At 35.4% G+C, this 20377-nt stretch overlaps 2 protein-coding genes and 1 long non-coding RNA gene across 3 annotated transcripts in view; 1 reads left to right on the top strand and 2 right to left on the bottom strand.

Annotated features, from left to right (window-relative positions):
• The window catches only part of LOC137391507 (MOB-like protein phocein), a 33999-nt gene extending 32830 nt beyond the window's left edge, over positions 1–1169 (top strand). Inside the window, exon 6 of the mRNA XM_068078009.1 lies at positions 802–1169. Coding sequence (XP_067934110.1) covers positions 802–915 — 114 coding nt within the window. The 3' untranslated portion in view covers positions 916–1169. The remainder of the gene's footprint in view (positions 1–801) is intronic.
• A 196-nt stretch (positions 1170–1365) lies between these two features.
• LOC137391509 (uncharacterized) lies at positions 1366–8586 on the bottom strand. The gene is made up of 4 exons (XR_010978126.1): positions 7328–8586; positions 6914–7042; positions 5636–5830; positions 1366–2023 (listed from the first exon to the last, which is right to left on the bottom strand). It is a non-coding gene; the product is annotated as an uncharacterized lncRNA (long non-coding RNA).
• A 29-nt stretch (positions 8587–8615) lies between these two features.
• The window catches only part of LOC137390542 (uncharacterized), a 28987-nt gene continuing 17225 nt past the window's right edge, over positions 8616–20377 (bottom strand). Inside the window, exons 8-11 of the mRNA XM_068076870.1 lie at positions 19703–19840; positions 17212–17349; positions 11568–11705; positions 8616–9280 (exon numbers count right to left, since the gene is read on the bottom strand). Of these exons, the coding sequence (XP_067932971.1) occupies positions 8968–9280; positions 11568–11705; positions 17212–17349; positions 19703–19840 (727 nt within the window). The 3' untranslated portion in view covers positions 8616–8967. The remainder of the gene's footprint in view (positions 9281–11567; positions 11706–17211; positions 17350–19702; positions 19841–20377) is intronic.

The raw sequence follows: 20377 nt of genomic DNA, 5'->3' as shown, positions 1-20377 counted from the left end.
CTGCCAATAAAATTCCGTATCGTTAGTTTCTTTGGTGTTGTTAATAAATTTAGGTAAGTCAATATGGCGCAGTCTAGGCATCGATGTAAACAACTTCCAATTTTGTTATTAGGCCTATTTCACTTTCACGGATTGTACACTGCAAGAACACAAAAAATTGATTCTTGTATTTTTAACAGTAATATTTTACAATTTTTATATATATAGTTTACTTTATAGCAGTTTCTTATATTTAAGATATTAAATATTTACTATTCTCAAGATTGCCAACCTGAGCAATGATTGACTCCAAATGTTGGGTTTCAACTGTTTTTTTTTGTAAATTGTGTCGTACAGGATTAGGAATGCTTTTATTGAGTTTATGAACAATTCAGTGTTCGTTCTGATGATGTTTAAATCGTAACAAATTAGCAAAATGTTGCTGCTGTACGTTGGTGAACATGGCTAAGAAATAATTACCTGCCATAAAAATGCATTCTGGGAAAAATCATCTAATCGAAAAGCATCTGGGTAGCGATCAAGTTGTGATGAGAATGTCTAGCGTTATCGCTCTGCATAAGCTCGCTGAGTGAGTTCTAGCGTAGATTAGCGCCACACAGCGTTATACCGTGCTAAATATCGCTTAGCGTGTTTTCACCTTCAGTCTATTTTGTGATGACAACGAGGAAAATCAAACGCACTTTTTACATTTGCTCTTTGAATTTTATAAAGTTCACCAGAATGCTTATCCAAACTAGTTCTGTTTGCAGTTCAGACTTACTGCTGGTAAGCCAGGCTCAGGCGTATATTCTATAACTGTAGAATGAGACAGCATTGTGTCGCCGATTCAGTACCTATGTACTCAAGTACGCTCTCATGGCCAATGAAAATTTGATCGTTCCCATTCTAGAAGATTCTGGAGAAAGTGATGCCTGAGGCAAACAAAAAGAAGAACCAAGGCTATTGTATTAGAGAGCCAGTGTGGCTATTGTTGTATTCACATCTCATCATAGTTAATTTTCTGTGATGACCAACAATGTGTATATATATATTATATTATCTTACATACTTGTTTGGTCACATATACCCAGCAAGAGGTGTTTGCATGCATACAGAAATCCTAATATAATATTCATTTCATTTATTATATTAATATAAAACAAATAAAGCCAATACATTTATGAAATAATTCCTTGTAAATGTTGCAGACACATTGCATAATGAAAGCCTTTGAATCTGCTAGTTTTTAATGTTTAGGTTCTCTACTCTTTAGCATCTCACCTCATAAAATGACTTTCACCTTCCTAAGGCTACCGAGAGAGAGTGTTAGTCCTTGCTTTAAAAGCCGTTAATGTAATTGCTATAGTTCCTGGATTCTGATTATGACGATGAAACCTTATGCAGAAGTCTGCTTAGTTCACTGCTTTTGCTGCCTGTTAATAAAGTAACCGATCTTTTGCCAACGGTCTGTGCAAATGTCTGGCAGCCTCCGCATAATTGTCCTCCTCTCTCCATCTCGCACAGCCACACACATATACTGTGTTCTACCTGTGGATGTCCACGCCCCTCAGCACGGCATGTATCGGGTGTGACAATCATACTAAGGATAGCGACGAGCATTGCCAGTGACCTCAACATACGGTTACCTTCGCAAGTTTTTGTCATTGTTCAGTTTGTTTTCTTGGCTGTAGTCTACCGTGCGCTGTGGAGGTAAGAGACGTGGGTTGCTGGTAGTGACAGCTGTATGGGTTACCACTGAGAGTGTCGCTCTAAGTATCGTTGTTTGAATTGACAGTCGAAAATGTTGTAGTGTAAGGTGACAGCTCAGCTGTTATGTCTTCGAGTGGAGCAGCTATGAAAATGTGCATATCATGTCTAAGAAACTGGTTTATATAGGCCGGTGTTACCTCAACAGACTTCACACGACTGGTATCCTTTGGGACTAACTTGACATATCGATAAGTTCATATAAAATAGGTGTCATAGCAATAGCATTCATAGTCCTTCCTGAACGTGTGCAGACGTGCATGCGGTCTTGGAACATCTGTTATGAAACAATGCATAGAGGTTAAGTTGAAAAAAAAATTGAGTGATTGAGGTGTAAGAGTGATGTCTAACACTTTCATTGCTTTCAATGTATATTATGGTTGATTATTTGATTCTCACCCTGATCAACGTATGTAAGATAGACGACGTGTTCACATCATTTATGAAATTTTTTAACAAGATGTACTGCACATGCAAACCACTTGTTTGGTGGTAACGCTTTGGTTCTCATGCTACCAAATAGGTGTGTATGTATAATTTTTTACGGCATTAGTAATCGATTAATAAAATATATTATTGAGTAGTATCATTAACGAATTGGTGATTTTTGCTACACGCCAAAAGAAAGGAAAATGAAAAGACCGAAGTCATGAGTTATTAAGTGAGCTGAACAAACACACTTTAAAAGTTTTTTAAAGTAGTAACTTCTATATACCAAAAGCAGTGTTTGCCTTTTTTCTAAATCCCGTGTCCAGTTATAGCAATTACAATTTAGCAATGAAAAATACGCACAGCACTGGATTTGATCTCGGGACCTCCAGATCTAAAAGCGGCAAATTATCTAACCATTTTCAATTCAGAATACAATGGCTTCATTGGGCAAATAGTCATTACATTGGTTAAGATACTAAGCTTAAAGGGCTTGCTTGAGGTTGATAACTAGCGCTGTTGACCATTACGCCTAACGTTTGATGAGCTGGCCTAAAACATGGATATTGTTTTAGTAAAGATATTAATAAAAATCTAGCCATCCAATTCAGTTACTCAAATTCATTAGACAATTATTTTATTACCTGTGCAACTTTGGGTATTTGACAAGTCTGAAAATATTGCCGAGGGGTCGAGATAGTAAATTGAAAATTGTATAAACAAAAAGTTCATAAACTAAAACATGTGAATGCATGTTGGTTCCACGAAATAGAAACTGAAGTTGCCATATGCATGGAAGGATAAATATAAACATCTTATGTATAGTTTACGCAGGATTTTGAAACTTGTGACACAAATGCGGAAATAAGCAAGGTTGATGTAAGGTGATATGTTTAAAGATTTTGTGATGTGATGGGTGAAAGTGTGGTGAGCTGGAATACGTAATCGGTAGCACCCAAGCCATAGTATGGATTTCTGTAAAAAGAATACCCTTTTCTGCTGTCCGTATGGTGAGATGGGGAAATTATAAAACAATGCCATCAATCAGATGGCAGCTCACAAATTGAAAGTAAACAAACAGTGCTGTCTTTCTGTTTATAGGTGAGATTTTAATTCAATTATTTTTTATGGAAAACTTTGAATTGTTGGTGGGTCTGTTGACTGTGTATAATTGATGTATAGTTATTACATGAAAACTAAAAAGTATAAGAAACCAAAGATCTCTGATATAAAATTTACAAATTGATGTGAAACGGATTGCATTCTATTTTTCATATTATTTTTACAAATCAACATTGTAATCTAAAGCATACCAATAAAACTGGGTTTACATAATGACCTCATCGTATAGAATTTCTAAAATGCTTGTTTTCAAAACGAAAGTAACTAGCCAAAGTCGATGGAAAGCTGAAAATTTAGCCTACATAAAAATGAAAGAGGTGATTAATTGGTTCATACTGAGTTATCCTCTCACGATCTTCAACAAGTAGCTCATCACTTATTATTCTTATTATTGTCATGTGTAATAAGTATGAGCACAATTATTCGGAGATACGAAAAGCTGGTTGAGTGGCGCAGATGGCAGTGAGCTTGACAGCGAATCTGGCTATTCGGTTCGATTCTTGTATGGTGTATTAGTTTTTCCTAACACACTTACAAATGAGTGAATTTAACGGCTCTTATTATAGTAAAGATATTAAAATAGTAAGTTTGGTAATAGAGTAAATTGACGTTATGTGAATAGGAAGCCTCTATACAAATCTGAAAGACCACAATAATGCCATGACTATTAGGACTCATGTGGTTAATTAGCAAGACTAAAGTAATTCAAATTGGAAAAATTCTTATTGATATGAAAATTCTCACTCCAAGTACTTTAGATATAGAGGGCAGATAAACAACTAGTTGACCTCAAAAATATCTCTGGATAACAAAACATTCACCTAAATGTCAATGCCCAAGTCAGCTGTTTGTTTCAGGCTATAACAGAAGTGTACAGTTAGAAGCAATCCCTTTGGCAGTGACAAACATGTGAGAAATAGTAACAGTAGGCCTATAATTATTATGCTTTGCTAAACCTAATAAAGTAAAAAAAAAAGGAATTCTATCTATTTAAAGAGCAGAGCGACTCATGTCTTTTAAAGAATGATAGTTCAACAGGAAAATGAGTGCTTTTGGTTTCAAATCACATTCAGGAATTGTTAGCCAACATTTGATGATTATACTTGAATGTCATATAATTTTATCCAGCGTGTTGCAGTGAGTTGTTGGGCGACAATAAACATTCTTGTAATAAAAGTCGAAAATATTTTACTCACTGCTGGACACCATTAAAGCTATTTTTAAGGCTATGTATGCATCAGTTGCTCCTCCAGCAAAAAGCTCTATTTTTTGTACAGCAATAGAGCAAACAGCTCTCTGCTCCGATCTTTTTTGCTTATTTCAGGACATTTTCTGAATATTGAATTCTGCTGAGTATTGAGAGAAATCATATGCGATAGATCAAAAGATAGACATGTAGAAAAAGAAATAATATTTTTAATAATGAAAAACTGGATTTTTCCACTTATTCCCATACACGATGTTAGTCAAATTTAGGTTAGCCAATTTAAATCCATGAAGTTAGCTAATAGCTACAATCATTTGATGTTTTTGGCTCGTCTTTACAAAATGCTAACTTGCTAATTTAACATCGACTGCATGTAACAAAACCTCGTTAGTATTTGACTTAATGCTTACAGAATGGAGGCCTATTAAGGTGCAGATGTTCTAAAAAGCACTCGTGAGATGACAACACGCATTCATCAGAGACTCGCTTACAATAGAAGGCAAATTCTTTAAATGGAAAGTTCATGTGATTTCTTTTAGCTCAATAACAATGATAGGACAATTAGCTTTTAGCCTCAGCATTAAAGCAGATATCTAAAGCTTGAATAGCGTATAAACATTAACCCAATAACAGAGTAAATTAAGAGAGAGAGAGGACAACTACTAGCTAGTAATCAAACTGCAATGCATTAACTTAGGCCAACACTAAAGCCTTGGCAACACACACCTTAGCAACACTAAAGAACTGTTTTTAAATACGGATTCCTAAATTAATCTTCACATGGTAATAATTCACTTCACATTTAAAATTGAAATGACACATTTGAAAATTATAAAAATAAGTAATTGTAAAAAATTAGCTTTTAGAAAAATTCAAAAAAATAACAAACACAAAAAGTAACATTAATTGATAATGCAAAGTGTACACTTAGCATGTGTAATCGTGAAAAGGATATACAATATATGGTAAGAGAGACGGAAATGGTAAGAACGACTTAGCGTTGTGATTATGCGCCCTTGTTTGCAGACTTGCAATTAGAATGTTGCGAATTCAAATCCAGTACAAAGGTGATTTTTCGTTGCTTAAACCTTTGCTATTACTGGACACCGGACATCATGTCTGGGTACTAACCTTCACAGCTAGACTTCATGATAAGGAAGTCATCTACATTGAGTACAACAGGACGATCTGAAGGAGGTCCATAATCATCTGGCTTGTAAAAAAAAGGAAGTTCTGTGGTTCCCTCAGCAGCAGGCACTGATGGAGTGGAGGAAGAGGCCGACTGCTGACTATGTAACTCTGCGGCATTTGAAATGCATCTGATCTCTGAATTAGAAAGTAATTTCAAGTTACCACAGTCAGTCCATTCTAGAATAAATATGTGAGGAGAGCGGATGTTGCCAAAGCCAGTCCATACTAGTCAAACTACATGTATATATTTATAATGATACTACAAGTGGTAGAATGGAAGTAGAGGGTGTCTAAGACATACAGTATATGAAGCGTTATCCACTTATTAGAATAAGCCAATTAATGACTAATAAAATCTGATGGGATAAAAATTTATTTACAAATTACTATGGAATATTGAGATACAGTACTAGTCTAACCTAGACTATGGAATATTGATATTCAGTACTAGAATAACCTAGACTATGGCATATTGAGATACAGTACTAGTTTAACTTAGACTATGGAATATTGAGATACAGTACTAGTCTAACATACACTATGGAATATTGTGTTTTATGTTCAATTGTAACTGAAAGCCTGTACCTTTGCACTCATTTCTTTACTTAGTTTTTCATTACTTTCTTTGAAACGCTTTTTTACAAACACCAGCAACCAGCAACTGACAAGAGAACAACTAGCAAAAAAGCAACTAGCAAGGAAGCAACATGCAAGAGAACTAATAACAAGGGAGCAACTGGCAAGGGAGCAACTGGCAAGGGAGCAACTGGCAAGGGAGCAACTGGCAAGGGAGCAACTGGCAAGGGAGCAACTGGCAAGGGAGCAACTGGCAAGGGAGCAACTGGCAAGGGAGCAACTGGCAAGGGAGCAACTGGCAAGGGAGCAACTGGCAAGGGAGCAACTGGCAAGGGAGCAACTGGCAAGGGAGCAACTGGCAAGGGAGCAACTGGCAAGGGAGCAACTGGCAAGAAAGCAACATGCAAGAGAACTAATAACAAGGGAGCAACTGGCAAGGGAGCAACTGGCAAGGGAGCAACTGGCAAGAGCGCAACTAGCAAGAGCGCACCTAGCAAGAGCGCACCTAGCAAGAGCGCACCTAGCAAGAGCGCAACTAGCAAAAGCGCAACTAGCAAAAGCGCAACTAGCAAAAAAGCAACTGGCAAGAAATCAGTTAGCAAAAGATTTGTTTTTTTACTTTAGATTAGTTTATATACTTACAACAAACAGAATGTCTTAAGTAACCTTTTAAAATGAGCAAATGCTCAACATCATAAGAACTGGCCTGGCAAGACTTGAATGTCTGCAGATATTCAAGCTTTGTGATTTCCTTATTAGTGAGTTGGAAACCTACAAGGAGAAATTGAAACCCTACAGAGAGAAATTGTAGTCAGAAATACAGCGAACAACAAGAGTTAACAAAAATAATATAACTGAGCACCAGGGGTGAGTTAACGCAAATAATTTAACTGTACACCAAGTGCCAGTCAACGGAAATAATGTAACTGAGTCCCACGTATGAGTTAACAGAAATAATGCAACTCTGCACCAGGTGTGGGTAAACAGAAATAATGTAACTGAGTATTAGGTGAATCAATGCAAAATAACAATGACTTACAATTAAAAACAACTTACATGGAGACCATAAAGGCATTGGCACCTGTGCTGGCGAAGGTCAATACTTTTTGCAATAGACTGGTTCTATTCTTGAAAATCAAGAAACTTGAACTTTACTTTCTCCCCTGTTAACTTCACGTCTAGGATACAGCCATTCAGGGTTAACCTGGGTGTCTGGCTGCTGATCACCAATAAAAAAGCAGTGAGAGTAGTAGATGCGGAAAGCTACAGGACAACCCTTCCATGAATCAGATAACTGATGCATGATAGCTTTTGTTGCATTAATCAAGCGTTGCCAAGATTTCCCAAGCTCTTGTGTTGTAGTTGCAATTTGCAGTGTGACGACTCTTTTATGCACATCATGTACAACATTAGTGACACTGTTTCCGTGTCTGATGGTTACACCAATCCTTTGAGCTGAGCTTTCATGAAGAGGGCTCTTAAGGAGATTCCAGACTGTAACGGATATCTGATGGTGAACATAGTTTGGTATAGACAGACCTCGAAACATGATATCTAACTTTAACTTCATTGGACCTCTCATCTTGAACAAGCTCTTGAAAGATTTGCAAGCCAAAGTCAGAACTAGACATTCAGCATGAGAGTGGAATGCCCAATCGGAACATGCATCATCAAAAAAAACGCATGAGCTCATCCGAAATGGCAAACGGAAAAGCGGAATCTGAGATTTTGCAGAAGGGCCTCAGCCAGAACCCCGCCAACCAACAGGTGTTGTATCAGTAACTCATAATTGTGTGAAAAAAAGCAAACTTGGATAGATGATCATCCCAAAGCTGCTGTGAAGAATGATGTCGCAACATGTTTATCATGGATATGATTCCTGTGAACTTATAAAAAATGAGAGAGAGATGTTCAATTTTTTTTAAAGAAGAACACTTGACCAACATTGTGCATGTACCGCAACATTATTAGTGGAGCATCATCTGGAAACTTTGCTATCACTTCTGAGACTTCCACATATGGCTTTTCCAAACATTGTTGGATGAAAAGCTCCACAGAACTCCACAGCTTTGGTAGTTCTATGATATGCTGTTTGCACATATCATTCAGCTTTTCTTTAAGACGTTCTATATTAGATGTCTCATCTAGATCATTCCCAAACTCTAAAATATCACCCCTATCAAACAATGGAAGCTGCCTGTCTGAAAGATGCTGAATGTGTATCAGCGTTTGAGGAAAGAGGCTCGCAAGTGCATTCTCTTCATTTACCAGCTTTCCTCTGATGGACTCGCATGTTGTTAGAAGATCTTTCCGTACCTGACTAAGTTGAAGTGAGAGTTGAGTGAGAACAAGAATTGGAGCACCGAGTTTAAGGCAAGCCAAGTAGAGATGAAATAGCCAATCAAAACACACAGTTCTGCATGCTTCTGACCTATTAGCTTGTGCTATTTTTGCAAAATCTGCCATGTCGACAACTATGAGAGGAACACACCTTTCCTTGTTAAAAATATGATGAGATAAAAAGCTTCATTGCCACTGTAATCAAGTAGCTTGATCTGTGTGGTTTCAAGAAGCGAATCTTTGACTTGGAAATCTCTCCTTGTCTCCTCCTGTTCTGAGCTTTTATTGCGAAATGTCAAGCTGCGCTTGCCAGTGTTCAATATTTTAAATAGACTCGTCTTGCCAGACATTGTGTTTCAAATAGCTGCTACTGGAACTTCCACCAACTTTACTGGTTTGTCAGCAGCAAGATCGACAAAGAACATTCTGATAGCTGTGATTCCTTGTTGACAAACACTGTATGGAGGTTCCTCCAAGCTTTCACATTTTTCACAGTCAAGACTAACAAGGCTCTTCATCTCTAGGACTGCACTCTCTATTTTCAGCAGCTTTTCATTGTAGATCAGATCTAATATTTCCAGCTTTTCTAGTTTGTAGATCCACAAAGGGAGAGACTGGATTTCATTGAAACCTATCTTGAGGCTTCTCAAAGATTGAAGACTGTGGCATCTAAAATAGTATTTTATGGTTGAAAACCCAAAAAAATTTTCATTAAAATTTAAAATTTTCCTTAAAAAGTTTATTAAAATTTTTTCAAAAAACTTTAATGAACTTTTTAAAATTTAAGCTTGAATGTATTATATGATGAGCGTACACTAAGCACCTGACTAAGCCTCGAGTCTGCTGAAGTTGGTCGGTACAGTCCTAAAAAACTCAATCTAGGAAATCATGACGTATTTGTTTCATGAAAAATCTGTTTATCCGAAAAGAGCCATTCAGTATTTTACGATTTTTTGTATTTGAAAAATGTAAAATCTAAATGATCAAAAATTGTATTTTTTTAAAAAGGCTAGTTGATACGGCATCAGTATAACCTTTGTCCATATACCAACATTGTCACTAACCATGTCAACGCCACCACTTCTCAATAACAGTCAAAACGTCAACACCATTGCTGGCCTGTATAGACAAATCCCCTTCTTGCAACTCTTTAATACTCCATAAGCTGAAAATCGTCTTTATCGCAGTAACCAACTAGCCTGGAGCTAACTGACGCTTGCGCTGTTAATAACCATCAGATACTATAGCCAGATTACCTGCTGCCCAATTACGAGCTAGCCAACAGATGCGATGACCTAACTATTTAGCAACCTTACCTATGGCAAATGTCATGTTTAGAAATACTGACAATGCCACACACCTAATTTGTTCAGCAGCTGCTGTGATTAAAATATGATGCCTGATATAAAAATGAATAATAAATAAAATAACTGATTACAGACCTACTATATATAACAGTTCTTTTATGCTTCTTAATATTTTAACAACTCGACAAAAATGACAAAAAAATTTTTTGTGAAAACTTGGATAAAAAATTCAATCAATTTTAGAGCTGAATATAGAATAGAACACTACAATACTACTATCATTCCTAAAACAAACTCAGAACCTTATCAAGTCAGTTTTATTAAGTTTGTGATGCATGTTTCCTACAATATGAAATAGAATATTGAGGCTGTTTTCACCAGTGATTAATAACTAAGAAAGTGACACTATAACTCCTAATTTGGTCCTTAAGGTCAGAATAAAAGTCCTCTCAAAGATTCAATAAATATTATATGTAATATAATTGTGAATGTTAACTTGAAAACTTCAGAATGATCCAGCAAATTAACTCGGAGGCGGAATGAAATAGTTTTTAAAATTTTCCATAGTCACCTCGTATGTTCCTAAATAATGCGTCATGAATGTGCAACTGAGTAAAAGTCATTCCAAGCATCATTTTATTACAAAAGTTATATGTTACTCCTTACAACAACCTGATTTTTGTGCAATATTTTAAAACGAACCTAACTTTGTTCTAATTACTTTCAAGTATTAGCTGTTTAACCAGTATAAATGTTTGATACAACGTCCCTATTTATACATTGGGACATTGGGACATTGTATCAGACAATGCCCCAATGTATAACTGAGACATTGTGACCTAGAATGCCACAATGTCTCAATTATACATTGGGAGAACTATTTATTGAGAACTACAATAAAACACAAATAATAATAATGGTGATATGCATTTATGACTACCATATCACCATGTCTGTTAGATACTAAGGGGTTAACAAAAATAATTTTAACCCTACACACGATTGTTGAATGAAGTGATATAGACAACCAGATGTTCAAGGCAATAATGTTAATCTTGTCTGTTATCGTCCATTTTTAAATTTATCCTGCTATACAAATATTGAAAACTCATTTACTATTATATAGTTATTAACAACAATCTCACTAACTTATTGTCTGGAGAAGCAGTCACATACACATATATTAATGCTGCTGGTACTGAAAGTGCTAAATTTGTTTTATAAAATTACACAATTACTCATTAATTTTCAGTCTCATTCATAAACAATGATTAGTTACCCTATACAATCTCATTATTGCTTTTTGATTAAACATTCTGGCATCATCAGTATTAATGATACCAATAAACAATTTAGTTGAGACAGCTAGGAATAAGGACCTGCAGTATTCTTAGTAAAAACATGTAACAGTTATGATGAAAAAATCATCTTTACTAACAAGGCCCTCGGCTCTATTCGTGGAAAGAACATGAAGTTAGACTAAAAGGGGACCAAGAACTAACCAGTATGACTCAAGCTCATTGTGGTTGGGTTATAGACTGTGTAACTATAGTATTAGATAGTGGATTACAGATGAAGTCAGATGACAATACTTAGAGAAGTAAAAATAGGTGTACTGTCATGGTTTTGATATAAAAACAAAGATTTACCTCTCAGGGAGTTGTCTTATGCCGCAGTATGACATGTTTAGAACTTCTAGTGAACTCGATTCGGTTACGAATTCAGGAACCACTTCAAAGCTGTTAGCAGAGATGTCTAATGTTTTCAGAGACCTCATATTACATAATCTGAAAAAAAACTAAAAATTAATACTGTTATTAGTGAACTTCACCCTACGGTGTTTCTGATAAAGTTGTCTTTGACTGAGCTCCTCTCCGAAACGTACAGATTTATCAGCAAGTTTTTTATTCATAGTAATTTATAACTAAAAACTCATTTCAATATTAATATATAATTCACAGGATACTAATACATTGGTGCAGTGGTTAAATAACTAGAAATGGGTGAAAATCATGTTTAGATCACAAACAATTGGTAATGTGAAACCATTAGAATGTTAACTCCATCACAGCGCATAGGAACTGTGATTATGAGCCAGCAAATTTACTCAGAGGAAGATAATTTTTTTATTGACCTTGAATATGTTCCTAGGGAAAGTGCCACAAGTATGTGTAGATTGTTATATTGATGGAATGGTTATGGTTAGCTCCTTAATAACCTTTACAATAAAATTGATGAAGCTTTATTGAAGTAGCAGTTGATACTTTCATTTTAATTATTTAGAAACTATTTGAACAAATGGAGCTAGTTTTATTTTGGTCAGCAAAACAACAACGATGTTGATACGTAGCACCAAACTGCTACGATGGCACACCAACCACCTCTTTGCTACCAGCCGTCATCACCACGGTAATACATGCCCACAGCAGAATGCTGTCACCAATCTCACAACAGTCTCTACTGCCAACCTGTACGCAAGCCAGACACATTGGACTCCTATGCCCAGGCCACCACACACAGATTTCCTGTCAGCAGAGGCACAGCAACTCAGTAGATCAGCCAATCAAACTCGCTCTACTCACTGAGGCTTCTCTTTCTTACTATCTGGTTCATGTTCGTTTATATAGTGAGACCTGTTAGATAGTCCCTCGGCTTTCCTGTGAAAAGCCCGAGCTTTTCATGAAAGCCAGCCCCTGCATTACCGGCTAATCACAGGAAAGCCTTGGATATTCACGTAATATCCCACAATTTTATCTCAGGGTAGTTTTATTTTCACATAATAGGAATTTCAAAATATCTAGTACTCAGTATAACATTTGATAACACAACTTCCATGTTATCTCAGGTTAGTCCATTAAAGAGTTAACTGAGAAAAGAAGGCTTCACACGCGATAGTTTAAAGAACTGACATAACAAAACCAGATGCTCCAGGCAATTAAGTAAATCTTGTCTGTAGTTATCTCTTTTCAAATTTTAGCCCTGCTAAATAAATAATGGAAACATATTTAATATTATATAGTTATTAACAGCAATCTCACTAACGTATCGTTCGAAAAACATACATGTATATTTAAGCTGCTGGTACTGGATGTGTTGAGTTTATTTTATAAATTCAACAACTAATAATTATAAATCTTCAATCTTATTCATGAAAAGTATTTTATTACATAATCCCATTAATATACTTCTTCATACACAATTCTGGCATCATCAGTATTAATAATAGCATTACACAATGTAGTTGAGACAGCTAAAATAGGTTCTGCAGAATTAGTGGATCGCGAGTACCGGCGACCCTGACTGACGGTTTTCTCACCCTCGGACGTAGAACACGAAGTCTTTTTGGTCCCTCGTTATGGCATTTTCCCACCATACGAGATCAGCATGTCTCTCCGAAAATTAAGTTTGAACAGCATCGGAATTTCTTCATCGTCCTTATTGTCAAATTAGTTTAAAATCAGGTTTTAATAGAGTCACCTAAAACGTATAGTGAAAGCAAGGCAAAAAGCGCCAAGCCAGAAACAAGTAAAAAAAATTAAGATGATGAAAAAATTAAAGTTAAGTTTCGTAAATTATTAAACTTTAGTTTTAAATGTGTGCGATGCTCTCTGGTTTAATAACTACAAACTCGTATGAAAAAACTAAATTCATTTAAGGTAAATTCAAAATTTATGTCATGTTACGTAGCGTCACAAAAGTCTAATGCACCGAACGTGTTTCTGTAAAGTCTCACTCCCACAACAGTTATCCACTACGTCTGTCTCGACAATGAAAACTTCATACAGTAGTAATGCTGCATTTTATTGTAGATCATAACCACTGAATAGGTCAATATAATTACTATGGCTGCTCTACTATCTAGTTACTAATTTTTAATATGCACAGTACGTAGCCTACGGTATATAAAATTTTGATGTTTTTATCCGGGTACCCAATACCGGGTAAAAAGATAACACAAACCTATCTTAGATATAAAAAGCATTAAAGCATTAGCTATCAAAAGATATCTAATGCAAACCCTGCTATCCTTTTACCCAATAATTGAGTCGAAAGATAACAGGATAAGATAATTACTGTTGGTTTCTACACCCTCCATATGACATTTTCACCTTACGATTCCAACACCAGAATGAATTTGTCATATAGCGGAGGTCCACTGTACTAGAATTTACTCTACATAAATACATCAGATAACAAATGTTTAATACATTTAAGGTAAGTTTTGATACAACATACAATTGAGCAATGTGTACAGTTAGAGAATTTTCTTATTTTCCAAAATAACGTAGTCATCACCAATTATGAAGTATGTTTGAAAATACACATTATTGCATTCACAACCTTTTGGAACATGTTAGAAAAGATCTTCAGACTTCCACATAAACAATAACTCTTCAAGCTTAAAGCACATAAATTACATAATTTTTTTATTATATATTTCAATACATCAGAGTCTTGGCTTTCGAATGAGCCTATATTCAATACACAAAGAATAATAGAACTATAAAACATAGGGGTGTCAAAAGTACGTCTTGCAAAAAAACACTTGGTTCAGGTACTCAAAATGTGGCGTCATAATTCTCATTTAGCCTTAGATCGTCAATACCTTTCGCTGCCATTGAGGCTGTGTTTTTCTGTGACTATCGGTGCTGTTAAACCCGGAAAGCGCTAATAATAAACTAAGATTCTAGATAATCAACAATGCCCGCGATCGTGCTAACACCCGACCAATACAAACACATGTTCTGGGTTAATTAATTATGCTTCAATAAATGTACTGTCGTTAATAAAGGTAATGAAACCACATCGATTAAATTATGACCTGCGGTTGCGTGGCCCTAGGACTAAATGTCAATCCCACATTCGCGAGATCACGCAATGCTTGAAATTAATTAGTCTCAGTCGTCACCCTTAACATCGCATTAAAAATAAGGAGCTAGTGCATAATATCATCGGGAAAATATAGCATGGTTCTTGGAGTCTGAGGTACTTATCATAGAAATAATATGTACATGGAGAACTAATGACACTGATTCCTTTGTCATCTTCATTTTTTCTCTGGAGTTGTCCTACCTTCGCCTGCCACTAGCGTCATTATCGCCACTTTCGTAGTTGATAAATATGCGGTAAGAGCACACAACAACGAATATGAGAATTGTGATGTCACAATTTTCGAGACTATGCCAGTAAACTTTTTCGCGGTAGAGCTCTGGGGAAATCCTATAAACACCAACCAATGTCTGTCTCACCATGGCAAACAATAGCTCATTCGAAAGCCAAGACTGATGTATTGAAATATACAATAAAAAAATTATGTAATTTATGTGCTTTAATACAATGTACAGGTGAGTGAATATTTAATAAAACTATAAAAATGTCACATCAAACACTTGAAACTGTAGAAAAGACTATTAAAGAAGTGGATACAATTTAATCAAGTCTATAGAACTTTTTATGTGTTAAGGATACTTTGATGGAAACTTCTATAAGGTTTTTTGAGATTAAGTGGGTATGACTTGAAAGTATCCATTATAAAATTTACCCAGCAATCTGTAAAATTCTTATTTCAAATTGAAATACTTAAATACTAGCATCTTATATTTTCTCAGCAAGTGGTAACCTTTTGCTGATTAAAACTTATACAGTCGACCCTCGCTAAAACAGCTAATTTGTTAAGGAGATTCGACTGTACTATCACTACTGAACTTCACCTTCCAGTGTTTTTGATAAAATTATCTTTGACAGAGCTCCTCTGTATGTGTGACGAATATGTATATTTCTCTAAGATGTACATATTCATCCCCTTGTCCTGCATTTATAGTGATCTATTAGCAAAGCTTGTAATACTAATATAGTAATATAGTAATACTAATATATAATTTATTATCCACTAATAAATTGGTGCAGTGATTGGTTTACTTCAAACCTATTTAAAAATTGCCACAAGTTGTGTCTTATTAACATAGTAGCCGACTATGCAATTACTTTTGCAATTACTTAAAAAATAAATTGAAAAATGATAATAGGGTAACCCAGAAATGTTTTGGTCGACAAAACATGATAGTGAAACTCTCAGAATGTAAACCTCATCAGAGAGCATGGGTAAGAACAGTAATGAATCACGGATTTTATTCAGTTGAGCAGATATTTCAATAATTTCTTTTTTAACAACCTTAGGTATGTGGAATACTACACAACAAAAATGTATCAATTTTCAAGGAAAATATATATGTAGCGTCGATACAACAAAACTATGTCTTTGAACAAAAGGACCTAAACGGAAGTATTTTTACTTTAAGATGTAAACTTTTTAATATACACTCGGAACAGCCACAAAAGTGATAAAAATGTAATACCTGCTATAATATCAGAAATTTTTGAGTCAATTAAACACAATTTTTAAATTGATTGACGCTGACACCATTAGAGTTCTGAACATGATGTGAATGTTTGTTTTAGTAAAACTAATAATAAGCAGCGTTACACTTGTCACTGCTGGTTTTGATTAGTTTACAGTTGCCAGGGTTACTAATGTGTATTGTAACCTTTATACAGGGTCAACGTAATGTGTATTTGATCGTACGATGAAGCAATTATTTTATTTTTGTATTCTTAACATTCACTAGGTGCTACTCCTCCTCATTACTAGCTACTAACTTGGTTATAGTGTTGTTCCAGTGAATAAAATATAAAATTACTATCATCCAATTATGCGACATTAATTAAATATGACTCTAGACTCGTGAAAAGTACATTACGGCATTGAATGATAATGGTGAATTATAATTGAAAGAGTTGATTTTAATTGATTTTATGAGACTAAATTTAGGTATTTACCTACGCTATTATCTGAGAATTCACTACTTTGTGAGTTGTGAATTTGGTAGTTGTCTTCTCGATATGAATATGTTGCCTATTTTTAGCCTATCAAAACATCTGAAACTTATATATCATTATGGAATAATAAAAAAGAATATAACCCGATAGTTTTGCAGATAGCTTTTGTTGTTTCTTCTGCAGATTTTTTCTGCAGCTCTTCCTTTTCCTATCGCTTCTCACAATCCTCAATCTTTTCAGGCATGTGTGGTCATCTGGCTAGTAAAATTATCTTCTCGATAATACGATAGTTTTACCAGCTGCCAAGTCACGCAATAACTATCGGTGAACTCTGTCTGCTCATTGATAATTCGATAGCCATCGCTATCGGTGGGACAACTCCAACGATAGTTGATCACACCTTTCCAAACTACAGATGCTATCCCTAGTATCGATGCAATGAACACACATATTTACCTCTCAGGGAGTTGTCTTACGCTGCAATCTGACATGTTTAGAACTTCTAGTGATCTCAATTCAGTGAGGACTTCAGGAACCACTTCAAAGCAGTTACCAGCAATGTCCAATGTTCTCAGAGACATCATATTACCCATTCTGAAAATAAACTCTGCAAAATTAATACCGCACTGTTATTAGTGAACTTCACCCTCGAGTGTTCTGATCAAGTTGTTTTTGACTGACCTACTCTCTAAAATATAAAGACTTATCAGCATGTATTTTATTCATAGTGCTTTATAACCAACAACTCAGTTCAATACTACAGTAATATATAATTTACAAATTGCCAATACATATATTGGCACAGTGGTTAATTTACTTGAAAGTTATTTAAGTGAAGTCTTAAACAATCAATTTTTATTAGAATAGTGGTGGATTATTTATTGTACACATTTGAACAGTAATTAACAAACTATACCAGGGTAACTAGAAATGGTACATTTAGGGAAGGCCATTTTTGACAGGATTGTGATGTGCGGGACATTTAAACGCTTCCTCGCATACGTTTCAGCTCAGATTGGAAATTTTGGTGTAATTCATACTGTTTTAGAAAGCCCTTGACATCAACTATCACTAAATGAGATTTCATCCTTGTCATGCAATGCATTAACAAATTATGAACCATTAAAGCTGGTGTGGCGCGTGGGACCATAATTTGACATGAAAAACTACTCTTTGATTAATTGAAAAGATCTTCTGAAATTTTGGACCCATAGCATTATTATTTGACAAGCTCAAAGCTCTATTGCCCTTCTGCTAGGAATACGTACCATTTTGTTTCCAGACCAAAGTTTAATGATTCTGTGAGGTGTGAAAGAAGGCAAACACCTGTGACACGCGGAACGAAAATAACATTATGAAAAATGAAGCACTTTTCTATGTTTCGTAGTTGTTAGACCACAATTCGTCATGAGTTGTAGCTACAACATTGAATATGCGTGTGCCAAACCAAATAATAATTTAAAATTACTATACATTGCATTTATTTTAACATAAAGCATATATTTCTTTCAAGATTGTCAGACTTTCAGGCAGTAAAACATTTTTTCTTAAAATCATAATATTCTGCCATTATGATCGCCTCATTTTCTTAGTACAAAGTATCTCAGTGACCCGGTAGTTGCTGCTGGTACAATAACTGGAAATACTTAAAAAAAATTTCTGTGGGTGGTTCTTATGTCGTCGGGGTTTGGCCACGTGAACTGCTTGCGTGCACGGTGTAGGTACTCTATAGTGTAGCTACCTTCATTAGCTTCTCTTGTGACAATTTCTCCAATGCTGACTTCAGAGTCAGCGGCCAATGCGACCAGCATTTTTCGTATGAACTGAGTCAATGTTTATGAAGTACCTCCTGTGGTTACCTTTTGGTTAGGTTTGCTGCTCAGTGTGGATGGAACTGGCTGCCAAGTGGAAGGACACCATTCCATCAGTGTAATATCACCATCTTCTTTAACTGCTAGGTGATGGCAAGATCGAATGCCATGAAATGGGGGTGCAATAGACCAGCATTCTTTGCAGATCCGTGCTGTTTTAGTGATCATATTCTCTGAGATGTATAACATCTTCATTGGTTTCACTGATTTGGAAGTTATTGTTGTTGCAGCTTCTGTAAATGACTTTGCCGAGTTTACTACATACCTTCCCCGGTACACTGCCATTAAAAACTGTTGTTTGATGCTTCTCCCAACACCATCTACTGCAAATTTGCCACACGATGTCTCAAAAAAGTACAGTCAGCTGGCATACCCATTTCTTCCTTATGCGCAATTGAGTTCTGAATTGGAAACCGATTGTTGAATTGCGATGCAGATCTATCACATACATAATGAATATGTTGCAAGTTAATATTTTCTGCTTTCAGAAATTTCACAAGTTCTCTATTAAACGTGTAAACAGCATCCTTAGTGTGTTCTAGGCTATCACTAACTATTGCACAGCATTTGTGGGCTAGGACTCCATCCAACTTATAATAAATCATGACAGTGAATACTGTCACCCCTATTGTGGTGTAGTAAGTGCGTTGGATTTCGGTTGCTTGCTTACAGTTAAAGTTCTCACTGAAGTCTTCGCGAATGATCACTTCTATATTTTCAAATTTTGTTTGAGGTAACTGATCAATTTGTGTTGGCGATTGGAAGTGTACATATGAAGGGAAAGTGGTGTCAATTGGTATTTCATATTTCAGTTCTAAAAAATATTTATTCTAAGATTGTTCCAGTATTCTGCCGAATTCAAATTTCATGACGAAAACTTAAATACAATCATACTTATATCCTCTTAGCAAATTATAACTTTTTATTGCTAAATAAAACTAATACAGTCAACCCTTGTTAAAACAGTTTACATCTTAGAGTATCATTATAACTTTAACTCAAGTATAACAGAGGAGTAGAGGCAGTTTTGTTTCAAGAATAATTACTATAGTAACTCTACTAATCTATTAACATACCTATCTGGTAATTGTCTTATCTTGCAACAGGGCATCTTCAATTCTTCAAGTGAACTCAGCTCAGTGACAACCTCAGGAACAACACCAATATTGTTGTAGGGAAGGTTCAATATTCTCAGTGACTTCATATTGCCCAGCCTGAAATAAATTGTCATGAACAAGTACTTACTGAGTGCAGTTAACCTTCATATTGTACCTTTTAACCACAGACAGCTGTTAAAATTTAAATTTGCATGAAATAATTCAATTTAAGAGTATGTTATTTACCTCAGTGGTCAAAACATTTTAAAATTTCCTTATATGGGTAAGTTCACGACAGAGTGACATAACGGCATGACTTGTTGCAAAAAACATACACAGCATTGATACGACTATGATATAAATATATTTGAGGACAAAGACTAAGGTACTTTTAAATTGAGTTGCTAACCTTTCAGTATTAACAAAATAATTATCAACATAGTAGTGAAATTTTTTTATTCTGCTATTGTCACTAATGGTATTGATCACTTTAGAATTGCCATGGTTACCATTAGGGTAACCTGAATTCAATCGCATCAACAGTTTTAATTTAGTATCCAGAATGTTTACTAGGTGCTACTTAACTTTCTTGTTACTATCATCTAATTTAATTATGGTGTTTTTATGGTGTTAGTTATGGCCAGATGGTTTCAG

The sequence above is a fragment of the Watersipora subatra genome, chromosome 3, assembly GCF_963576615.1.
Source record: "Watersipora subatra chromosome 3, tzWatSuba1.1, whole genome shotgun sequence".
Taxonomy (NCBI): Eukaryota; Metazoa; Bryozoa; class Gymnolaemata; order Cheilostomatida; family Watersiporidae; genus Watersipora; species Watersipora subatra.
Note: the sequence above shows the minus strand (reverse complement) of the source record. Positions and strands in the feature narration are given on the sequence as shown.